General features: G+C 39.9%; 1 protein-coding gene across 4 annotated transcripts in view; it reads right to left on the reverse strand.

Moving 5' to 3' along the window:
- daam1a (dishevelled associated activator of morphogenesis 1a) overlaps positions 1-22441 on the reverse strand; it is a 354302-nt gene that overhangs the window by 43274 nt on the left and 288587 nt on the right. For all 4 annotated transcript variants that reach the window (XM_051919792.1, XM_028821962.2, XM_028821963.2 and 1 more), the window contains one exon: positions 1488-1572. In XM_051919792.1, the coding sequence (XP_051775752.1) occupies positions 1488-1572 (85 nt within the window). The remainder of the gene's footprint in view (positions 1-1487; positions 1573-22441) is intronic.

Below are 22441 nucleotides of genomic sequence, written 5' to 3' on the forward strand. Positions count from 1 at the left end.
TTGCTTAATTAAAAAGCAATTCTTGCCAATAATTTAATTTTATGGCTTGTTAGTACTTTAACTCTGCCATGTCAGGTCATTCTCATATTCTCGATTTTCTTCCCCTTTCTAAGGATATCATCCAAAGGATTTGAAGGCTAAAATGGACGAGTAGTTCTCAGTCCTTTACTTTTTTCTCTTCACTTTCCTTCCAAGTATTTAATTAAACCCAATAGTGCATGATAAATACACACAGAGGTGGAAATGGTAACAAGCTAAGTGGAGAAAAGCTGCTCTCTTTTGTCACTGCATGTTATTGCTAATTAGGAGCAATTTAAAAACCAAGACTACAGCTGTTTAAGACTAAAATAAGCAATAAGGGTTCAAAATCTTAACGAGCGAGACCACTAAAGTGAAGCAGGAGTGTTACTTGAGCAATAAAGGCTTCTTATTAAGCAATTGGGTTGAAGCAAAAACCTGCAGCCCTCCAGGACCATGACTGAGGACCCCTGTATTAAACTAACGTCAGAGTCCAAGCTAAGAATAGCTAAGAATTCCTACAAACGTAAGAGCATTTTACTGAGGAAGAATTCACTTGTTCAGCACAAATTTAGATGTGATACTCGAAATAGTGACCCCTAAAACAATGATGACTTGCAGTTTCAAACATTAATTGAGCGCATCAATGCGGCAACAAACATAACTAACAAACAAAATGGCTATGGGAGTATTAATAGAGAATTTTTTTTAAAATGTTCAATTAGGAAATGTGACATCCAGAACTACCTGGGAAGGAGAAAAAAAAACCAACAAAAAGAGCCCTGCATAATTAATGTAACATGTAAAGATTTGGGCTGTTTCGCACAATGCAAGTACAGTATAACAGTATCCCAATATCCATCAGTCACTCTGAGTCAAAGGCACCTGAAGACCAGCCTTATAGTATTGGAAATGAAAGGTAAACTAAACCCAGATCACACACCAGCCCATCTCTATCTCACACATGCTCACTCTCAGTCAAATGGCATGACAAACAATTCACATTTTTGAGATGCAGAAGAAAACAAGGGGAATATGGAAATTCTGCGTAGACCTCAACCAGGCCGAGAATTGAACTTTGTTCCAGAAAACTTTGATGCAGAAGGGCCGACCACTGTCCCAACTTGCTGCTAATCTAAGCCATGTTTTCTTTAAAAATGGAAAATAACTCTTGGGAAAAACTACCCATTGCCATTCCCAATATACCTTATTTACACAGGAAGCCAGAGAATCAAAACAGTGTAATCCATGGAGACACAATCATGCTTTTGTTTGTTTCATCCTTAAGAAAGATTCAGAAGTCAGACATTTTTGATTTGCTATATAGTAGGAGTATTCAGATGTTTTATTTTCTTGTAAATCTGGTGTGCTCTAAGTCTTATTTACAGAATGGCTTCCTCATTACATTTTAACTTTTAAAAATATGCACAAACTTGCAAATATTAGGTATTATTTATTAGTGTACAAACCTGCTCAAGCATATCTTTGGGAAGATCCTCCTGCTCATCCATTGTTAAAATTGCTCTCTTTATTTCCTCATTGGTCAGCTTTAACCTGTAATACAAAGCAAAATGCATCCAGGACATTTTAAATTTCAAAATTTCAAATCATAAAATGGAAATTTAGCTTATGAGATGCTGCATTTAAATCTCTCAAAAAAGCAACATTTAAAACAAACACACTTTAAAAACGTTTCATTTTGACCCATGTCTTGGTGCCAGACATGTAAGGCTTGATACGAGCTTTATATAACACAAACACAATCCAAGCTGCTCCTTTAGTGTAGTGTAGCATTTCTATTCAGACATTTCACTGTCAGAATGCACCGGTCACCCCAAGGTAATGCATGATGTGAGCAGGTCTACAGATGGCTTGGGATGTTGGAGAGCACTGGGAACAAAAGACAAGCAGACAAGAGAGGCAGCCACCCTGAGCGAAGGCTCTAAATTAAATCAAAAACTAATTATGAAAGGTCAATCAAAAATACTTGCTTACGGTGTCTGCTCACTCTTTTGAAATGTCATAATGCTGTTTATATTAAATTATATTTGATGGTTTGGCTATAGTGTTGTTTTTTTTTTTTTATTGGCATGCTTTGCTATTTAGACATTTTCTTTTAATGATCAACAGACTAGACTTAAACAAAATTGCCCTTGTTCCATTTTTATATTGTACAGCAGGATATTATAAAATAACGTTTGTTTTAATATGATGGAGCATAACAACATCATAAAACATCTGGGGTGGGTGCAGGGCGATCAAACAAGCAAAACCTGCACCAGAACTTGTGTGCATGAATGCCATCTGGAATTACCTAACTACAAGTCTCTCCCCATTACTCACTTTGGGCCTAAAATTTAATTGTCAATTACAGATGCGGGTGGGCACCCGAATTAACCCCCTCTGAATGACACTGGCTGTTTTAAGAGTTGCAGTACTAAAGGAGCTAAATGGAAATGAATTTGAAAACCAGGCTTGAGCACCTGCTTGACAGATTTTCTTTTAATTAGAAATGACTAACTCAATCTGAGGGAGCTGTTTGGTGATTTATGATGTTAGGGTTGCTGCCAAAAACATTTTATTACAATGCCTGCGTTGAAGGTGCCATTTTAAATTTATACTGTACTTTTAAATAATTTTAACAAGCTTCCGGTTTGAGGGATAAAACACAAAATATTAATACACACATTTTCTTTTTCCCCACTTGTTCACACACATACTACAAATAAACTGACTTTAAAACAATACATTAGTTGTGTCTTTCAGTTCTTGTGAAGTAAGACTGTTTTACCCACCACCTTATTTGTATTATTTGTTCATTTTAAAACAGCCCAAAACATATTGCATTAATGTATTACGCACAATAACATTTATTTCAGTTAGTGTTTAAGTCCTGTGATGTACAGTAGGAGAGTTGCTTGCACTGTCTTCCCTTCCTTCTGTTTGTTTGTAAGTTCACCTTTCTGGGCAAACCACTTTAAATGGAGTCCTCCATCTTACGCAAGGCTTGCTAATATGCTGAAGAAATGGTCAACTTTCTTGTGTGTCGCATTCCATAATACATTTTGAAATGAGCATGCTGATTTTTATGGAACTTACCAAGATATCCCATTTTTTGAATTGATTAAAATCAAACCCTTTTATTTCTTTTCTTACAAATACATGGGTGTATACAGTACACCCCCAAAATTCGTGGGGGTTAAGTTCCTAGAGCATCAGCGAATTGTGAAAAACCGCGACTTTTGGATGTGGTTAAAAAAATGCCTTTTAAATGCCTATTTTTATAGTTTCAACCCTAAATACAGTATGCCCCCAAAGCACTTTAATTTCGTTGCAAACTCAGCTTAATACATTATTACCTAAAAAATTACATTAATACATTACCTAAAAACAGAATGTAAAGGTAAACCCGTCTGCTGTACTGCTATGTCTCCCGTGGTACTAGAATGTAAAATACCGATGTTACCGCTACACGTACTGCAATTCATGCAAGCGCGTTTTCTTTGGCATGCGCTGTCATTTTCTTTTTTATGAGTATAAATACAATAATAACTTCAGAATGCAATAAAATGTACGGGTACTCACCAATGATGAATGATATTGATGAAGTAGCTTTAAAACTTTAGCAGATTTAAAACTCCTCGGGTGGCGTCTCTTCTTCAGTCGCTTCAGGAGGAGTCGTATCTTTGTACGGGTCTTCTTCTGGTGGGGTTTCGTGCTGGCTTTTCTTTATAGGTTTCAGGAACATTGTGATGGGAAGTTGCTACATTGTCTCCTGTAGCGAACTGCTGATACAATTTCCGTGCTTTCTCACGGATGATGTTACCGTCTTCCTGCAGTCGGTGATCCACAGTGCCAAGGCAGGTTCTACCCTGACGATATTTTTATTCCATATGGTCTTTTCCTTTTTGGCACTATCACAGAAACTTACAGATATGGTACTCCAGATCGCTGCTTCGTTCTTCTTTATGTAGTATACGGTGCTTTCATTAATGCCATAGTGGCGCGCTACTGCAGCATAACTTTTTAGTTCCCGGAGCAAATCAACCTTCTCCTGGAGTGTTTTAAACTTTTTCTGGTGCTTAGGTTCAGTTCCAGAAGCCTTAGAAGGTGCAGAGTGATTTAACGACATCGTGTGCGTTTAAAAATAACAAAACAATAACAAAATGGAAAACACGAGGACACTCAGCTGAAGACGCGTCACAAAGAAGCAGTCAATCATCAGCAAGGAGAAATGAATAACGCTCTCAGATTGGCTACTTTCACCATCCCAAACCGTGTTTCCCTCAGCAGTTGCTTCCTGTTCTCTCTACAGCACAGTATTGCTCCGAAAAAAGCCATAAAAAATTGCGGAGGATATTTGCGCTTTCTGCTAACAATTAATAGTTAGGTTCTAAGAAAAAATCTGCGAACCCTGAACCGCGACTTCGCGGGGGTCTACTGTATATATACACATTTTATTTATAATATATATATAATACAGGTGCTGGTCAAAAAGTTAGAATATCATGACAAAGTTGATTTATTTCAGTAATTCCATTCAAAAAGTGAAACTCATATATTAGATTCATTCATTACACACAGACTAATGTATTTCAAATGTTTATTTCTTTTAATGTTGATGATTATAACTGACAACTAATGAAAGTCCCAAATTCAGTATCTCAGAAAATTAGAATATTGTGAAAAGGTTGAATATTGAAGACACCTGGTGCCTCACTCTAATCAACTAATTAACTCCAAACACCTGCAAAAGCCTTTAAATGGTCTCTCAGTCGAGTTCTGTAGGCTACACAATCATGGGGAAGACTGCTGACTTGACAGTTGTCCAAAAGACGACCATTGACACCTTGCGCAAGGAGGGCAAGACACAAAAGGTCATTGCTAAAGAGGCTGGCTGTTCACAGAGCTCTGTGTCCAAGCACATTAATAGAGAGGCGAAGGGAAGGACAAGATGTGGTAGAAAAAAGTGTACAAGCAATAGGGATAACCGCACCCTGGAGAGGATTGTGAAACAAAACCCATTCAAAAATGTGGGGGAGATTCACAAAGAGTGGACTGCAGCTGGAGTCAGTGCTTCAAGAACCACCACGCACAGACGTATGAAAGACATGGGTTTCAGCTGTCGCATTCCTTGTGTCAAGCCACTCTTGAACAAGAGACAGCGTCAGAAGCGTCTCGCCTTTGGACTGCTGCTGAGTGGTCCAAATTTATGTTCTCTGGTGAAAGTAAATTTTGCATTTCCTTTGGAAATGAAGGTCCCAGAGTCTGGAGGAAGAGAGGAGAGACACAGAATCCACGTTGCTTGAGGTCCAGTGTAAAGTTTCCACGGTCAGTGATGGTTTGGGGTGCCATGTCATCTGCTAGTGTAGGTCCATTGTGTTTTCTGAGGTCCAAGGTCAACGCAGCCATCTACCAGGAGGTTTTAGAGCACTTCATGCTTCCTGCTGCTGACGAACTTTATGGAGATGCAGATTTCATTTTCCAACAGGACCTGGCACCTGCACACAGTGCCAAAGCTACCAGTACCTGGTTTAAGGACCATGGTATCCCTGTTCTTGATTGGCCAGCAAACTCTCCTGACCTTAACCCCATAGAAAATCTATGGGGTATTGTGAAGAGGAAGATGCAATACGCCAGAGCCAACAATTCAGAAGAGCTGAAGGCCACTATCAGAGCAACATGGATTCTCATAACACCTGAGCAGTGCCACAGACTCAGTACCTGGTTTAAGGACCATGGTATCCCTGTTCTTGATTGGCCAGCAAACTCTCCTGACCTTAACCCCATAGAAAATCTATGGGGTATTGTGAAGAGGAAGATGCAATACGCCAGAGCCAACAATTCAGAAGAGCTGAAGGCCACTATCAGAGCAACATGGATTCTCATAACACATGAGCAGTGCCACAGACTGATCGACTCCATGCCACGCCGCATTGCTGCAGTAATCCAGGCCAAAGGAGCCCCAACTAAATATTGAGTGCTGTACATGCTCATACTTTTCATGTTCATACCTTTCAGTTGGCCAACATTTCTAAAAATCCTTTTTTTGCATTGGTCTTAATTGATATTCTAATTTTCCGAGATACTGAATTTGGGACTTTCATTAGTTGTCAGTTATAATCATCAACATTAAAAGAAATAAACATTTGAAATACATCAGTCTGTGTGTAATGAATGAATCTAATATACAAGTTTCACTTTTTGAATGGAATTACTGAAATAAATCAATTTTGTCATGATATTCTAATTTTATGGCCAGCACCTGTATATATATATATATATATATATATATATATATATATATATATATATATATATATATATATATATATATATATATATATATATATATATATATATTATAATTATATAAATATATATATATCCATCCATCCATTATCCAACCCACTATATCCTACCTACAGGGTCACGGGGGTCTGCTGGAGCCAATCCCAGCCAACACAGGGCGCAAGGCAGGAAACAATCCCGGGCAGGGCGCCAACCCATCACAGATTATATATATTTATAATATATGTACACCCATGTATTTGTAAGAAAAGAAATATATATATGTTGTTAAAAGCCAAATTTCCTTCAAGGGGAAAATAAAGTTCAGTCTATCAATCTAGACATGATAATTTAGAAAAATAATTACTCAATCTAAATGGCCAGTGTTATTAGCCGTGTAAAATGCTAGAAACTTTGAGCAAGATAGCAGCAGTAGATTTTGTGCCCTAAGATAGCTACATGTAGTATATATCCAAAGTGTGTAACCACATACCTCATGAAGGCTACATAGTCAAAACATTGTGTCTATAACCTTCGTTTCCAATTTTATTTTAGCATGGGAATAACCTTGTTCTTATTCCGTTTGCAGGTGCATACTGATGCATCCCGTCACAAGAAATGTACTGAGATGCAGTCAAATTTTCAACATTAAGCCTTCAATGGATTTTGATGTATTATGCATCTGTTAGCACCATCTGACAATTTCTGCAGTGATGCTGGCCTCTGTGTGTCAGTCGGTGGGCATGATATCTCAAGTCTTCACAGGTGGCGCAGTGGTAGCGCTGCTGCTTTGCAGTAAGGAGACTGTGGAAGATTGTGGGTTCGCTTCCCAGTTCCTCCTTGTGTGGATAGTGCTTTGAGTACTGAGAAAAGCGCTATATAAATGTAATGAATTATTATTAAAGAGAAAATAGTGTGAGTGAAACTTAAGTTCTGCTGTTAGCACTGAAAAATGCTAGAGGGATAATGATTTCGCATTTTATTGTTCACATTTCTGTTCTAATTGCATCATATCTGAGAAAGGATGACATTTTTTCAACAAGATATGATTTTCCACTTCATTTCACAATGGCCTATAACATCTTATTGCCAGAATTCCAGCTTTAATGTAGAGAATACTTATGTACTGGACACTACTGATTTTTCTGTTTTGGATCATATGCCTAATTTACAGGTCTTCAAGATTTTTTGCCCCCCACTTTTGTACTCCGAGTTCTTTTTTGCACCTTTATCAGCTTTCTGACTTCTTTAAATGATGTTTTTTTTCCTAAACCTCTGTCAAATTAATCTCCTTTTGGATAATCAGCCACCAAAAACCCTGCTCTACTAACAATTACCTTTGTGTATTCATTAAAAGAGGCAACAGGGTTCTATTCCTGTTCTTGGTTATGGTCAATCTGCAGGCAGCAGGTTCTCTCCATCTCTTTACGACATCTCCTCTAGGTACTCACATCCCTAAAATCATATTGCTTAGGATGACCGGTGCATCCAAATTGGTCCTGTGTGGGTGTGAGTGTGACTGGGGTTTGCAATAGATATCCTGTTCAGAGCTGTTTCCTACCTTGTTATAAATGCTGCTGGAACAGGCTCTGACCCCACCACAACCCTGAGTTGGATTAAGTGTGTTTCAGAATACTGAGTTATATTAACTCGAAGATACTGAAATGTTCCAACTTGTCTCAGACTTCCACATTAATATGATATTTCAAAAATGTAGAACAACAAAGGCCTATACTGCCACGCAACAAAAAAGGAATAGCAAATCAGATATTTAAGCCTCTAAATATTTATGGAAATGCCTATTTGAATGTTAGGGGGAAACAGAAGTTGACACAGCTGGCAAGCCTGCTAAAAGATAATAGACTTTTGCATTTCAACATTGACTTGACTTTATTGGTAACATTCAAGTGTTTATTTTTTCAAATTAGGTTAACTGGCTATTCTAAACTGGCTCCAGGTTGAGTGAATGGAGGTGAACAAGTGTGTGTTTAGGGATGGTCTGGTGTGCCTTGACTGTGCAGGCCTGTTTCCTGACTAGGGTGAAGTGCTGCAGAAACCCTCCATAAACCTAAATTGGATTAATCAAGTTTGAGGATTTTTATGAATGTATATGTTTGCAAAAGTGTAGATGGAGACAACAATAAATGATGATGGAGGAATGGAGAATATCTGAAATCTCACAATTGCTGTGCTCGTGTGCACACTACCAAGGCCTGGCATACAGGGTAGGATTCAAAAGTAATGAGCCTTTGTTCAAAAAGACAAATTTATTGAGCAAATCGGTACAACTAATTAATAGTCTTCAAAATAGGCACCTCCTGCATCAATACACTTTTGTAGGCGGCTTTTCCATGACTCGAAGGCGTCCACATAGGCCTGTTCCGGGATGGCTGCAAGGGCTGCCTTGACATTTGCTTGGATGTCCTTGATCGAGTCGAAGCGTTTTCCTTTCAGCGCTGATTTTAAGTGCGGAAACAAGAAGAAGTCAGAAGGCGACACGTCCGGACTGTAGGGAGGCTGGGGGACCACCGGAACGTTCACCCGGGCCAGGTAGGCGCTCACGATGGAAGGCGGTGTGGCTGGGTGCGTTATCGTGGTGAAACTTCCAGCTGTCCTTGATGTCCCTTCGCTTGCGCGCAACGCTTCTTTTCAGCCTTTTCAGGACTTCCAAGTAGTAAGCAGCATTCACGGTCTGTCCTTGCGGGACAAACTCGTAGTGGATGATCCCCTTCACTCCAAAGAAGGCAATGAGCATGGTCTTCGTCTTCAACGCGTACCGTTGCTCTAACGAACTTTCCATTCCGCCATGTAACGCATTACCGCACAGGGGTTCCCGTCAAGGCCGATCCTACCGCTCCGAAAGCTCGGAGCGGTAGGAGCTCCGTTGCGTTGTGAAGCCAACACCCACCGTCGCTGGCAAGTGGGGCGCGCGGCGAGGTACGTTCGCGTCAGAACAAAATGAGGCTCATTACTTTTGAACACTACCCTGTACAATATAATCCAAGAATAGTTCCAGTTCTTAAAGCACTGTTGACAGGAGCAGTTATCTCCATCTGCCTGCGATCCAAAATTGCTTTGGAAATTCTAAGAAAGCAAAAGAATGGACTAAAAATTGATTGCCTTAGTATTAAAATATTCAGCATAATTTGGAAAGCCTTACTCACTTAGCTTAAGCCGTTAATAATGTGGAAACAATTGAAATACTGTATCTTTAAAGGTCTTGCAAAGACATTTAGAAACCTAATAATATAGTTAGAAATGCAACACACCCAAAACTGTTGACTGAAAATAACCTTAATGCATTTTCTGTCACAAACCTGGCAATACTTGAAAAGTAGGTTGGGAAACAACTGCACCAACTATGTAGCAACTACATCCCAAACATTTCTGGACAGACACAAATATCCAAGTTACTTATCACCTCAAGCATCTAGATGACAAATGTGTTCATGCATCTGCAAACACCAAGGGTGAGACAGACAGCCCACAGACAAATCCTTTCGAGTTCACACCCAGTTGTTCCTGTGAAGCTGGAATCAGACACACCCAGGTTCTAACATTTCTTCTTGTTATAAAGGACATATTGTTGTCTCAGAGATATGGCGAGATACAAAGGGGCCTGGGAGGAGAAACAGTTAGACCACCACATAGGCTAAACCCAGAGGCTTTCAGAATTTGGACTGCTAGAAAATGTGGCTCCCCTCAACATTATAATATCAAGTCTATGCTGGACTGTACAGACAAAGGGGCCCCATAACGAAGTCTGAAAATTGCCTGCCATGCACCCATATTATCCCATCAAAAATGAGTAACTGTGTGAAATCAGAACATTTAATTCTTATCTACACTTCTCAACATAAAGGAATCTAAGTTTACATGTTTTTGTTATATTTTTGAATTATTTCCTGAATTCTAGCCTGAACAGACTTTATTCTTAGATTTCACTGAAAATGTATTGCCTAATTTTTGTAGAAGTTTCTGAGGGTAGGTTGTTTTATTAAAAAAAGTCAGACTCTGTACCGACTTATCAGCCTGGTAATATGACGCAGAGAGGTTTGCCGTCAAAGGTGTTGTCTATACTGTAAGAAATAAGCTTTCACCACGATGATAAAACGGATAATGCAAAAATGTGATATTTAACAGTTATACTGGGATACACTAGAGAAGCCCCTTTGTCAATTCTATGTGCTGAGGAAGCAATACTACAGTAAAATAAGAATGTGATGGCCTGAAAAGGTGCAACATGGCAATAAATGATATGACAATATTTATAGTGAAAATGACAAACACTCCTTACTGTTGACACATTGATGGGTATAATCCAAAAGGGTGTGGTTCTATTTAATTTATATAAACTGTTTATATACAGGGCGGCACGGTGGCGCAGTGGTAGCGCTGCTGCCTCACAGTAAGGAGACCTGGGTTTGCTTCCCCTGCGTGGAGTTTGCATGCTCTCCCCGTGTCTGCGTGGGTTTCCTCCGGGTGCTCCGTTTTTCTCCCACAGTCCAAAGACATGCAGGTTAGGTACATTGGCGATCCTAAATTGTCCCTAGTGTGTGCTTGGTGTGTGTGTGCGCCCTGCGGTGGGATTTGTTCCTGCCTTGCGCCCTGTGCTGGCTGGTACTGGCTCCAGCAGACCCCCGTGACCCTGCGGGTTGGATAATGACTGTTGTGATATATGGCCGGCCGTTCATTCCCGGTCAATACTCTCAGGCCGCCAGGTGGAGCTTTCCCTGCAGCATGGAGGTGCCCTGAATACCAGTAGGGAATCATGGACAGTGGAGTTTTCCTTTACAGCCCTGCTGGATACCTTGGGGGGCCAACAGAGGACGCTGCAGGGAGGCCCAGAGACTCTTACGTGCCCTATAACCCGGAAGTACGTCTTAGTCACAGCGACAGGAGGAATGATGTACTTCCGGGATGAAGAAGAAGAGTTTTTATCTGACCCGGAAGTGTTCCTAGTCACATGGACAGAGAGCGAAACACTTCTGAGTCAAGGACTATAAAAGAACTGTGGGAGATCCCAGATGCTGAGCTGAGCTTGGTGGAAGGGTGGCAACACGTCTGGGTGAGTGGAGGACTGATTATTTATTGAATACTAGACAAAGAGCCCGTTTCGACAACGTAAGATGAAACGGGCACGAGTGGAATAGTAATAAGTATAAGCACCACAGACCTGATATAGGTGTATTGAATGAATGTGTAATTAGGCATCGAGCTGTAGTCGAAATCGCCTTTCAGGCCTCTAGAGCTTTAATCGAAGTCGCCTTTCTCTTTGAATTTTTGCGGCCGTAAATCCGCTGCCTGCCGCGATGTTGGGGTTGGATGTCGGTCGAAGTCGCCTTTCTCTTTGAATTTTCGCGGCCGTAAATCTGCCGCCTGCCGCGATGTCGGTCTCGTAAGGTTTTTCGGGCAGCTGCGCAGAAGGCGACTGTGCATTCGGCTTCGGACGGACGGACAAGAGTGAGTGAGTAGGCTGGCGAATTATATTTAAGATTGTTAGTTGTTTATGAGTAGATAGAGATAGATAGATAGATAGATACTTTATTAATCCCAAGGGGAAATTCACAAAATATTATTTTAATATTATTATATTACAAAATATAGTATTGTGGAGAGGAGGGTGCTTTGTGCATGTTATTGTCCGAATAAAAATTATATTTGGACTTTTACCTGGTGTTTGATCCGAGGGTTCAAGGGAGTGATAGCGCCCCCTATCTGTCACACTGTTTATATACGTACAGTTCATACACTGGAACTCTGTTTATATATTTAATATATTTGAACTCTGCCATTAATCTACAATCAATAACACATAACATTATTAGTGATGGGCAAAAATAGCAAATTAATCCATTTAAAACCAAATCCACAACACAATAAAGTGTGTAGAAAATGAAAAGGGTCTGAAACGGGAGAGACTGAAAACAAAGTGTGGTTGAACAAAGCACTCTGAATGAGTGTCTTGCAGAAAGATTCTCTGTTTCGTGTTTCAGACTGGCAGTTAAATGTATTCAGCGCACTTGGAAATGAGCTCTCTGTGTTACTGATTTCACTGACATTCCCCTTCCAGCTAGCGAGTGATAGCCTGCAGACTGTGTGACACGTGTCATGAAACAGCGGCCTTATGTTGCATTTTAATTGTGAGACAACCACCTCAAGGTCAGGTCTGTTTTTTCTGTAAAATGAAACGCAACGCTAATGATTTTAGGTCAAGCATTTAGGGTCTTTGATCTGAAAAATAACTGAATCTTCTTGACAGGCACGCTGTTTTGTACACAGTATACAAAACAAGTCGCAACGGAACCCGAGTGGTCCCAAAGATCTGTGCAGGAGTCGGTAAATTTACCCCATTCAGATCTTTTCCAACACATCACAATTTTAATCAGATGGGAAGCTCTTCGGCATTCGTTTATAAACAGGAAGCAGAAGCGTTGTCACATTAAATAAAGCTCGGATGTGCTATGGATCAAAGCTCTCTTTTAATGATACTATAGCAGGGATTCAGGGTGTTATTTTCTCCGGTAAAGAAAGAAGCACGCTAACAGTACTTTGGGAGAGCAATGCTTGAAGTACCAAGAAACAATTTAGGCAGCCTCTGTGAGAATGTCTTCATACTTACAAATGAAGCTGGAAAGATCATTCAGAGCTTTGTCAAGTGTTAAGACTGAAGCTACATATTACAACGAAAAATGGTCTTGGTGGGTAGAAGGGCTGATATTAAACCAACAGACATTACGAGTTAGGTGTGCACTTCACACACTTATTTTACCAATAGATTTTTCAGCAGCATGAGGCCTGCTCCTCTCATCTCGTTACTTAAGCCTATGTACTTTAGTCTTTCTTAATGTAACACAGTGGAATGTTTTCTTTCAGTGTTGTATTTTAAACTTACGATTTTTATAGTTGCTTTGAAGTTTTTTTCTGTTCTTAATCTACTCATAAACTCAACTGAAGCAGGTGGTACTGTGGTTGGAGTTGTTTAGATGGGCACCAGCTTTTGACTCATTTCCATATTTTTGAAGAAATATGCACATTTGGGTGGTTTTCTAAAGGCAGTGATGAATTCCAGGAATCCTTCTGTCATCATTTGAGCCACATGTTTAGTTTGGAGTACGAGGGGCTGTGGTGTATGTAGCGGCTGTCACCTGAACCAGTAACTGAGATAAGAACGGTTCATATTAAAATTTGAACTCATTAAAAGATATTTCACCAGGGCTTCAGAATTCTGCTAGCTGCATGAATATTTCCATGTGTGGCATGTGACACTTGAAAGCGGAACTTTGATGTGTTATTGTTATTAAGCTTTCAGTAAATTCCAAAGACGTGGTATAATTGTTTAACAAGCAGAAAATGGTGAACAGTTGAGTACACACCGCCAATAACAAGTTCCATGTTGGTAACCCAAAAACGTACCAATGTCTATTCAAACAAAGCTGAAAAGAGAAATCTGAAGATTGCATTTTAACTACAAATATAAATATGAACATTCAACTACCGCTGCTGTTACTGTTCAAGTTTATTGTCATGTGTATATAACACAATGAAACTCCTGCTTGTATGTCTCTCCCAGCCCAAGGCCAGCAACAGACAATGAATACAAATCCACATTAAATGCAACATCTGGCTACATATGGATAAAACACTAATGCAATCGTCAGTATGAGTGGCCTTAAGTCCTGTAGATAAAAAATGTCCTCAGATCAAGTGGTATAAATGCCAATGGCCGTGTAACATTGACTTGAACAGAGAAGGGAGAAAGGTAGCTGCCTGGATTGGCTGATGTTTTTACTAATACAGTTAACAGCAAAACTGGAACCACAGCTAGGTGTTAATTAAATAAATAAAACAAAGAAATGTATCACTCTGCACTTAAAGCAAATTTATAGTACTTGCAAAATACTGCCAGAATCCCATACTTCTGTTCTTCTTATGATGCTTTCTTCATATTTCGACTGACACTGCGATTCCCTTTTCAACGGTTTCCCTGCTTGTAGCATCACTTGATTAGAAAATGTCATAAGTGCTACTACAACACATCACCCAACAACTATCATGACTACTCTGACATCCAGGGTAATATTTAATTATGTTCAAAACCCTGATATTGACTTATAAACCTGGTAATTTCCACCAGATGGTCAGCCACCCTTCTCACTTTTATAGAGACTTGTTTTCAAAACGTTCTTATTTATCCTTGTAGCTCCAGTTCTTTGGAACTCACAGCCTAGGTTTGACTGGGGAAATATACAGTCATATGAAAATGTTTGGGAACCCCTCTTAATTCTTTGGATTTTTGTTTCTCATTGGCTGAGCTTTCAAAGTAGCAACTTCCTTTTAATATCTGACATGCCTTATGGAAACAGTAGTATTTCAGCAGTGACATTAAGTTTATTGGATTAACAGAAAATATGCAATATGCATCATAACAAAATTAGACAGGTGCATAAATTTGGGCACCTCAACAGAGATATGACATCAACACTTAGTTGAGCCTCCTTTTGCAAATATAACAGCCTCTAGACGCTGTCCTCCTATAGCCTTTGATGAGTGTCTGGATTCTGGATGGAGGTATTGTTGACCATTCTTCCATACAAAATCTCTCCAGTTCAGTTAAATTTGATGGCTGCCGAGCATGGACAGCTTGCTTCAAATCATCCCATAGATTTTCGATGATATTCAAGTCAGGGGACTGTGACGGACATTCCAGAACATTGTACTTCTCCCTCTGCATGAATGCCTTTGTAGATTTCAAACTGTGCTTTGGGTCATTGTCTTGTTGGAATATCCAACCCCTGAATAAGTAACTTCAACTTTGTGACTGATGCTTGAACATTATCCTGAAGAATATGTTGATATTGGGTTGAATTCATCCGACCCTCGACTTTAACAAGGGCCCCAGTCCCTGAACTAGCCACACAGCCCCACAGCATGATGGAACCTCCACCAAATTTGACAGTAGGTAGCAGGTGTTTTTCTTGGAATGCCGTGTTCTTCGTCCGCCATGCAAAGCGCTTTTTGTTATGACCAAATAACTCAATGTGTCTCATCAGTCCAAAGCACTTTGTTCCAAAATTAATCTGGCATTTGCATACAACAAGTTTGTGGCGTGAGTGCAGAAAGGGCTTCTTTCTCTTCACCCTGCCATACAGATGTCAGTCAGTCATTTTCCAACCCGCTATATCCTAACACAGGGTCACAGGGGTCTGCTAGAGCCAATCCCAGCCAGCACAGGGCGCAAGGCAGGAACAAACTCTGGGCAGGGCGCCAGCCCACCGCAGGGCACACACACACACCAAGCACACATTAGGTATCAATTTAGGATCACCAATGCACCTAACCTGCAGACACGGGAAGAACACGCAAACTCCACGCAGGGAGGACCTGGGAAGCGAACCCAGGTCTCCTTATTGCGAAGCAGCAGCGCTACCACTGTGCCACCATGCCGCCCCATACAGATGTTCGTTGTGCAAATTACGCTGAATAGTAAAACGATGTACAGATACACCATCTGCAGCAAGATGTTCTTGCAGGTCTTTGGAGGTGATCTGTGGGTTGTCTGTCATCATTCTCACAATCCTGCTAATATGCCGCTCCTATATGTTTCTTGGCCTGCCAGACCTGCTGGGTTTAACAGCAACTGTGCCCGTGGCCTTCCATTTCCTAGTTCCATTCCTTACAGTTGAAACTGACAGTTTAAACCTCTGAGATAGCTTTTTGTAGCCTTCTCCTAAACCAGGAGACTGAACAATCTTTGTTTTCAGATTGTTTGAGAGTTGCTTTGAGGATCCCATGCTGTCACTCTTCAGAGGAGAGTCAAAGGGAAGCACAACTTGCAATTGACCACCTTAAATACCTTTATATCTCATGATTGGACACACCTGTCTATGAAGTTCAGTGTTTAACGAGCTCATCCAACCAATTTGGTGTTACAAGTAATCAGCATTGAGCAGTGACAGGCATTCAAATCAGCAAAATTACAAGGGTACCCAAATTTTTGCACAGCCAGTTTTCACATTTGATTTAATTTCATACAACTAAATACTGCTTCACTAAAAGTCTTTGTTCGGAAAACACCGCAGTACTCAGATGTCCCTAGGAAATGAAAGACATACCAGTGTTATCTTTATTGTTGAAAGTAAAGTCAATTATTATGCAGGCTGAGAGGGGTTCCCAAACTTTTTCATACGACTGTATTCAGATCAAGCTTAAAACCCCCAGTGCCTCATTCCTGTAGAATTTTAATCAATCTGGTTTTAACTGTATTTTCTAATTTCAATCTCTATAATAACAAATACTAAAACAGGAGGAATGGCAGACCACGGTTTGATGTAGAAAAGCACAAAGTGCTACATGTGGGCCAAATGAATGTCAATTATAAATCCAATATTAGGGAGACACCGTCCTGACGAAAGCCATCTTTGAAAAGGATTTAGGGGTTTATGTTGATACATTTTCATCATCTAAGCAATGTGCATACGCGATTAAAAAGTCAAATAAAATGTTAGGCTCGATTATAAAAACTGCTGAATTTAGATCAAAGGATGTTATGCTCACAGACTATATAATACACCAGTGAGACCACATCTGTAGTATTGTTTTTGCAGTTCTGGTCACTGTGCTACAAGAAAGACATGTGCAGAAGAGAGCAAACACATGCACATCTCAGGACTTAAAGACATGTCTTACTTTGACAGACTCATGAATTAAACCTGTTTAGTCTTAAGCAGAGGAAACTACATGGGGACCTGATACTTGTGTTTAAAATCCTCAAAGGCATTGATAAAGTAGATCCGGCAACATTCTTTAAGCTTAAGGGTGAATCATGTACTCGAGGACATCCGTGGAAAATAACGAGAAGTGTATTTAGAATGAAGCCAAGAAGCACTTCTTTGCATAAATAGTTGTGGGACCTCTGGAACAAACTACTGAGAAATGTGGTTGAAGCAGCAACCTTGAAAAACTTTAAGAAGAATCTGATGAGATATCAGGAGTGCTTTGCTATCATCTGAACAATCAAGCTCGATGGACTGAATGATTTCCTCTCGTTTGCCAAATATTTTATGTTCTTATAACAATTGCACTCATCCTGTTAACACTGTATTGTCAATTTATACTATTAATGTTTACTTGTGTGTAGATATGCTTGCGTTGTGCAATTTTAACATGAATTTTAAGATTTTCTATTCCATCTTGAAATTTATTTTTCGTTTTAGTTTATAAATTGATGTGTGACAGCACATTCTTCTGGTTTGTTGGAGTCTCATCATCTGGGATTTATATAATCCAGATGAAGGACAGATGGCACAAGGTTGTTTGTTTTTTGATTATTTGCTCCTCTCAAGGGGAAAGGTCGGCTCTATTTGGACAGAGTGGCAGGCAGACACATAGGCAGATAGTGCTTTGTTTGTCCCAAATAGAAATCTAGGTTTTACAGAAACTCAACAAATACAGTACTAAGATATAACAAACAACTCCTGAACACACAAGAAAAAAAAAACCAATAATAATGTGAATATGAAAGTATTTAAAAGTTACGTTACATTTGGAAGGAACTAAACACCCACAGGTGTTAAGGGTCAGCTGAAATCAAGTCCTAAAAAGAAGTGCTGAGCTATGGGCGGGTTTCAGGATTAAAATAGGATAACAGGCTGGATAAAGACACTTGTTTCTGTGGAGCCCTGGGTGATAACATTAGTGTGGAGTGACAACAATTGCCAATTTTAAGAATGTCAAAATGGCTTAGAGCACACATTTCAGCAATGCGTTGACAACATAAGAACGCAAAAAGCTGGGTGAGCAGGATCAACTGTATAAATAAGAGGGGAATGGACAATGCACTCTTCTCCATGGACTAGAGATTCTGTATTCATTTTGGAACAGGAACTAAATTAGTATGTATGTATACATAGTAAGTAAATAGGAGCGTGCATAACTGACAAAAAACAAAGAAAAAAGGTAGACAGTTATATAGATGTTGTCACAGGGGAAGATTTTTTAATAAAAATGAACCATTAGCATATAATTAACAAATGAATAAGAGGCTACAATATGTAACAGCTTTTAAAAATGAATCATAAGTGCAATTATATATATTAAAAAAAAAAAAAAAAAGAAAAACACATCACCAGTGTGTAATGACACATTCCATGCCAAGAACAGCAGCATATTCACTTTGTCTGGCTTTAATGCTAATCTCTCTGGAGTGGCGATGTTTCTGGCCATACTGGGCATGTGTTCAAAGGCAGCGCTGGTACACGTATGTTTTTTTTTTTTCTGGTCTTGACAGCTTGGCAGGTCTACTTTTGCTTTCCCTTTTGTGTCCCCCCCATGCCTGCTTCATAGATTTGGCACTTATACGCACTACCAAGAGCAGTGCAGAAGTCAGAACGACACTGAGCGAGTTCTTCCCTGGCAGAGTGTGCATTGTTAGAGCAGATACGGGTGTCTGGCCTTCCTCAGCCATCATTCTTTATTTTTGTTTTATTTGAAATAATATCCATCTTCAAAATCATTTCTTTTTTTAATTCTTACTTAAGGCCACTAATGGGACAGCATGTTCCCTCCTTCTGACCCTAACTAATGAAACTGTCCAATCATCACTCAGAAAAATGTGAACCAATGATATTGCTTTCTGGAGCTTTGGAGAGCGTGTGCACAGCTTTGCTGAGGCGGATTGCTGATTATGTCTATTGGCTATAGTATTCATTACTTGTGTAATACTTACACCTTTCTCATTTTTGAAATTAGCATTTTAACTGCTAGTGCTTGATTATATTTAGCATTACAGGATTATCAGATTTATCCATCCATCCTCTTCCGCTTATCCGAGGTCGGGTCGCGGGGGCAGCAGCTTGAGCAGAGATGCCCAGACTTCCCTCTCCCCGGCCACTTCTTCTAGCTCTTCCGGGGGAATCCCAAGGCGTTCCCAGGCCAGCCGGGAGACATAGTCCCTCCAGCGTGTCCTGGGTCTTCCCCGGGGCCTCCTCCCGGTTAGATGTGCCCGGAACACCTCACCAGGGAGGCGTCCAGGAGGCATCCTGATCAGATGCCCGAGCCACCTCATCTGACTCCTCTCGATGCGGAGGAGCAGCACCTCTACTCTGAGCCCCTCCTGGATGATTGAGCTTCTCACCCTATCTTTAAGTTATCAGATTTATTATTCCAATTTTGCTGTCCAAACAAACTAACACAAAAAAAAAAAACGCAAAACACAAACGAATCAGGATTTTACAAAAATAATTGGGATGTGCCCCTGGTGAGCCAGTTAATCGTTTACCTGCACAGTCCTATATATATGTTCTACTATGTTCCTGAAAGAAACCATTGACATTTTCAAGTACTGTTGCTCTCTTCAAAGTTGCTTGCTTCCAAATACAAAATTTCCTAAAATAATTCACAGTAATTTTAAAGCAACTCAAATGAACACATTCTTTAATAACATGAGACACTTTATAAGGCCTCCCTGTAATCAGTTATTGCTCAGACAATGGTGGCTGTGCCCTTTCCTTCACTGTTCAGTGTATGTATCATTAAACTCAGTGAATACAAGACTGACAATATGTTTAGCCACCTGAAGTATTACAAAACTCTAATGAGACCCCCACGGCTAACAGGTTCAGAACAACCTACTGCTATCCCGAGACGAAGCCTGAACTTGAGGGCTGCTGATTACTGGCGATTAAACATACCACAGTAATTGACCATTCCTCTTTCTTTCATGCCTAAACCTGCTCCAGCACATACCTCTGATGAGACTTTTCATTACAGTGCATGTGTTCTTTCACTCACAAGGCTGTTTGCATTTCTGTATTGTCTGTAAAAGTCTTTAACTGTGGGTAGAAAAAAACATGAAAATGGAGACCATTCCTAACTTCTCCGTGTGCTCAAAAATAAGTCCATGCTTTGTTTACAGGATGATAAACAGTGCTGTCTGCGTCTGTGTATTTGGTTTACACCTGTATGGGGCAAAGCTTATGTATATGGGGTAAGAGAAAGCATTGTTGTGTACTGGAGCCCTGTTAAGCCAGATGTTACGTTACTTCCACTGCGAAGGTCGTGAATGATCTCTGATCACGGAGATTCTGCTGGCAACAAAGATCTTCTACTCAATGAAAACACTCGATTCAAGACCTTTGTTGCCAACAGAATATCAGTGATCAGAGATGTACAGTTGTGCTTGAAAGTTTGTGAACCCTTTAGAATTTTCTATATTTCTCCATAAATATGACCTAAAAACATCAGATTTTCACTCAAGTCCTAAAAGTAGATAAAGAGAAACCAGTTAAACAAATGAGACAAAAATATTATAGTTGGTCATTTATTTATTGAGGAAACATTTCCAGTAACTGTCGAGCAGTCCTGCACTCTGGCTTGGAGGAATTTGAGCCCATTCCTCCGTACAGAACAGCTTCAACTCGGGGATGTTGTTGGATTTCCTCACATTAACTGCTCGCTTCAGGTCCTTCCACAACACTTCAATTGGATTAAGGTCAGGACTTTGACTTGGCCATTCCAAATAATTAACTTTATTCTTCTTTAACCATTCTTTGGTAGAACAACTTGTGTGCTTAGGGTTGTTTTGAGATTCAGTTCATGTAGAGATGTCCTGACATTTTCCTTTAGAATTCTCTGATATAATTCAGAATTCATTGTTCCACCAATGAAGGCAAACCATCCTGGCCCAGATGCAGCAAAACAGGCCCAAACCATGATACTACCACCACCATGTTTCACAGATGGGATAAGGTTCTTATGCTGGAATGCAGTGTTTTCCTTTCTCCAAACATAATGCTTTTCATTTAAACCAAAAAGTTCTATTTTGGTCTCATCCGTCCACAAAACATTCTTCAAATAGCCTTCTGGTTTGTCCATGTGATCTTTAGCAAACTGCAGACGAGCAGCAATGTTTTTTTGGAGAGCAGTGGCTTTCTCCTTGCAACCCTGCCATGCACACCATTGTTGTTCAGTGTTCTCCTGATGGTGGACTCATGAACATCAACATTAGCCAATGTGAGAGAGGCCTTCAGGTGCTTAGAAGTTACCCTGGTGTCCTTTGTGACCTCGCCGACTATTACACGCCTTGCTCTTGGAGTGATCTTTGTTGGTCGACCACTCCTGGGGAGGGTAACAATGGTCTTGAATTTCCTCCATTTGTACACAATCTGTCTGACTGTGGATTGGTGGAGTCCGAACTCTTTAGAGATGGTTTTGTAACCTTTTCCAGCCTGATGAGCATCAACAACTCTTTTTCTTAGGTCCTCAGAAATCTCCTTTGTCCGTGCCATGATACACTTCCACAAACATGTGTTGTGAAGAGCAGACTTTGATAGATCGCTGTTCTTTAAATAACACAGGGTGCCCACTCACACCTGATTGTCATCCCATTGATTGAAAACACTTGACTCGAATTTCACCTTCAAACTAACTGCTAATCCTAGAGATTCACATACTTTTGCCACTCACAAATATGTAATATTCGATCATTTTCCTTAATAAATAAATGACCAAGTATAATATTTTTGTCTCACTTGTTTAACTGGTTTCTCGTTATCTACTTTTAGGACTAGAGTGAAAAATCTGATGATGTTTTAGGTCGTAATGAATTATTATTATTATTATTATATTTATGCAGAAATATAGAAAATTCTAAAGGGTTCACAAACTTTCAAGCACAACTGTAGCTTATTTTGGAAAAGATGGTCTAAAGTGTATCTGCCAATACTTCAAGAACGTCCAAAACGGCCAACAAGAAGAAGAAATTTTGAACCAGGAGACAGTGTTTTAATTGTAGATGATGCTGCATCCCACAATTCCTGAGTAATGGGTTGAATCATCAAGGCAATGCCAGATGCCAAAGGTGCAGTGAGAAGAGTTTGTGTGCAGACCCAAACCAGCACTCTGGACAGACCTGTGAATAAACTGTGCCTGCTTCAAGAAACAGCTAATGTTTGAAATAAGAAATTCTTAAATGTTTGTTTGCAGTTGTTTTTGCTAGTGATTTGAAAGCCATAGTTATTGTAAAGTATAGTTTGTGTCTCTTATTGAAGTAAAATATAGAAATTGTCTCTGCTCTTGCATAAACAATTAAGGGTCGGAAATGTAAGAGCCAACCTTAGAAAGTAAATGCTTT

This window comes from Erpetoichthys calabaricus, chromosome 16, assembly GCF_900747795.2.
Source record: "Erpetoichthys calabaricus chromosome 16, fErpCal1.3, whole genome shotgun sequence".
NCBI lineage: Eukaryota > Metazoa > Chordata > Cladistia > Polypteriformes > Polypteridae > Erpetoichthys > Erpetoichthys calabaricus.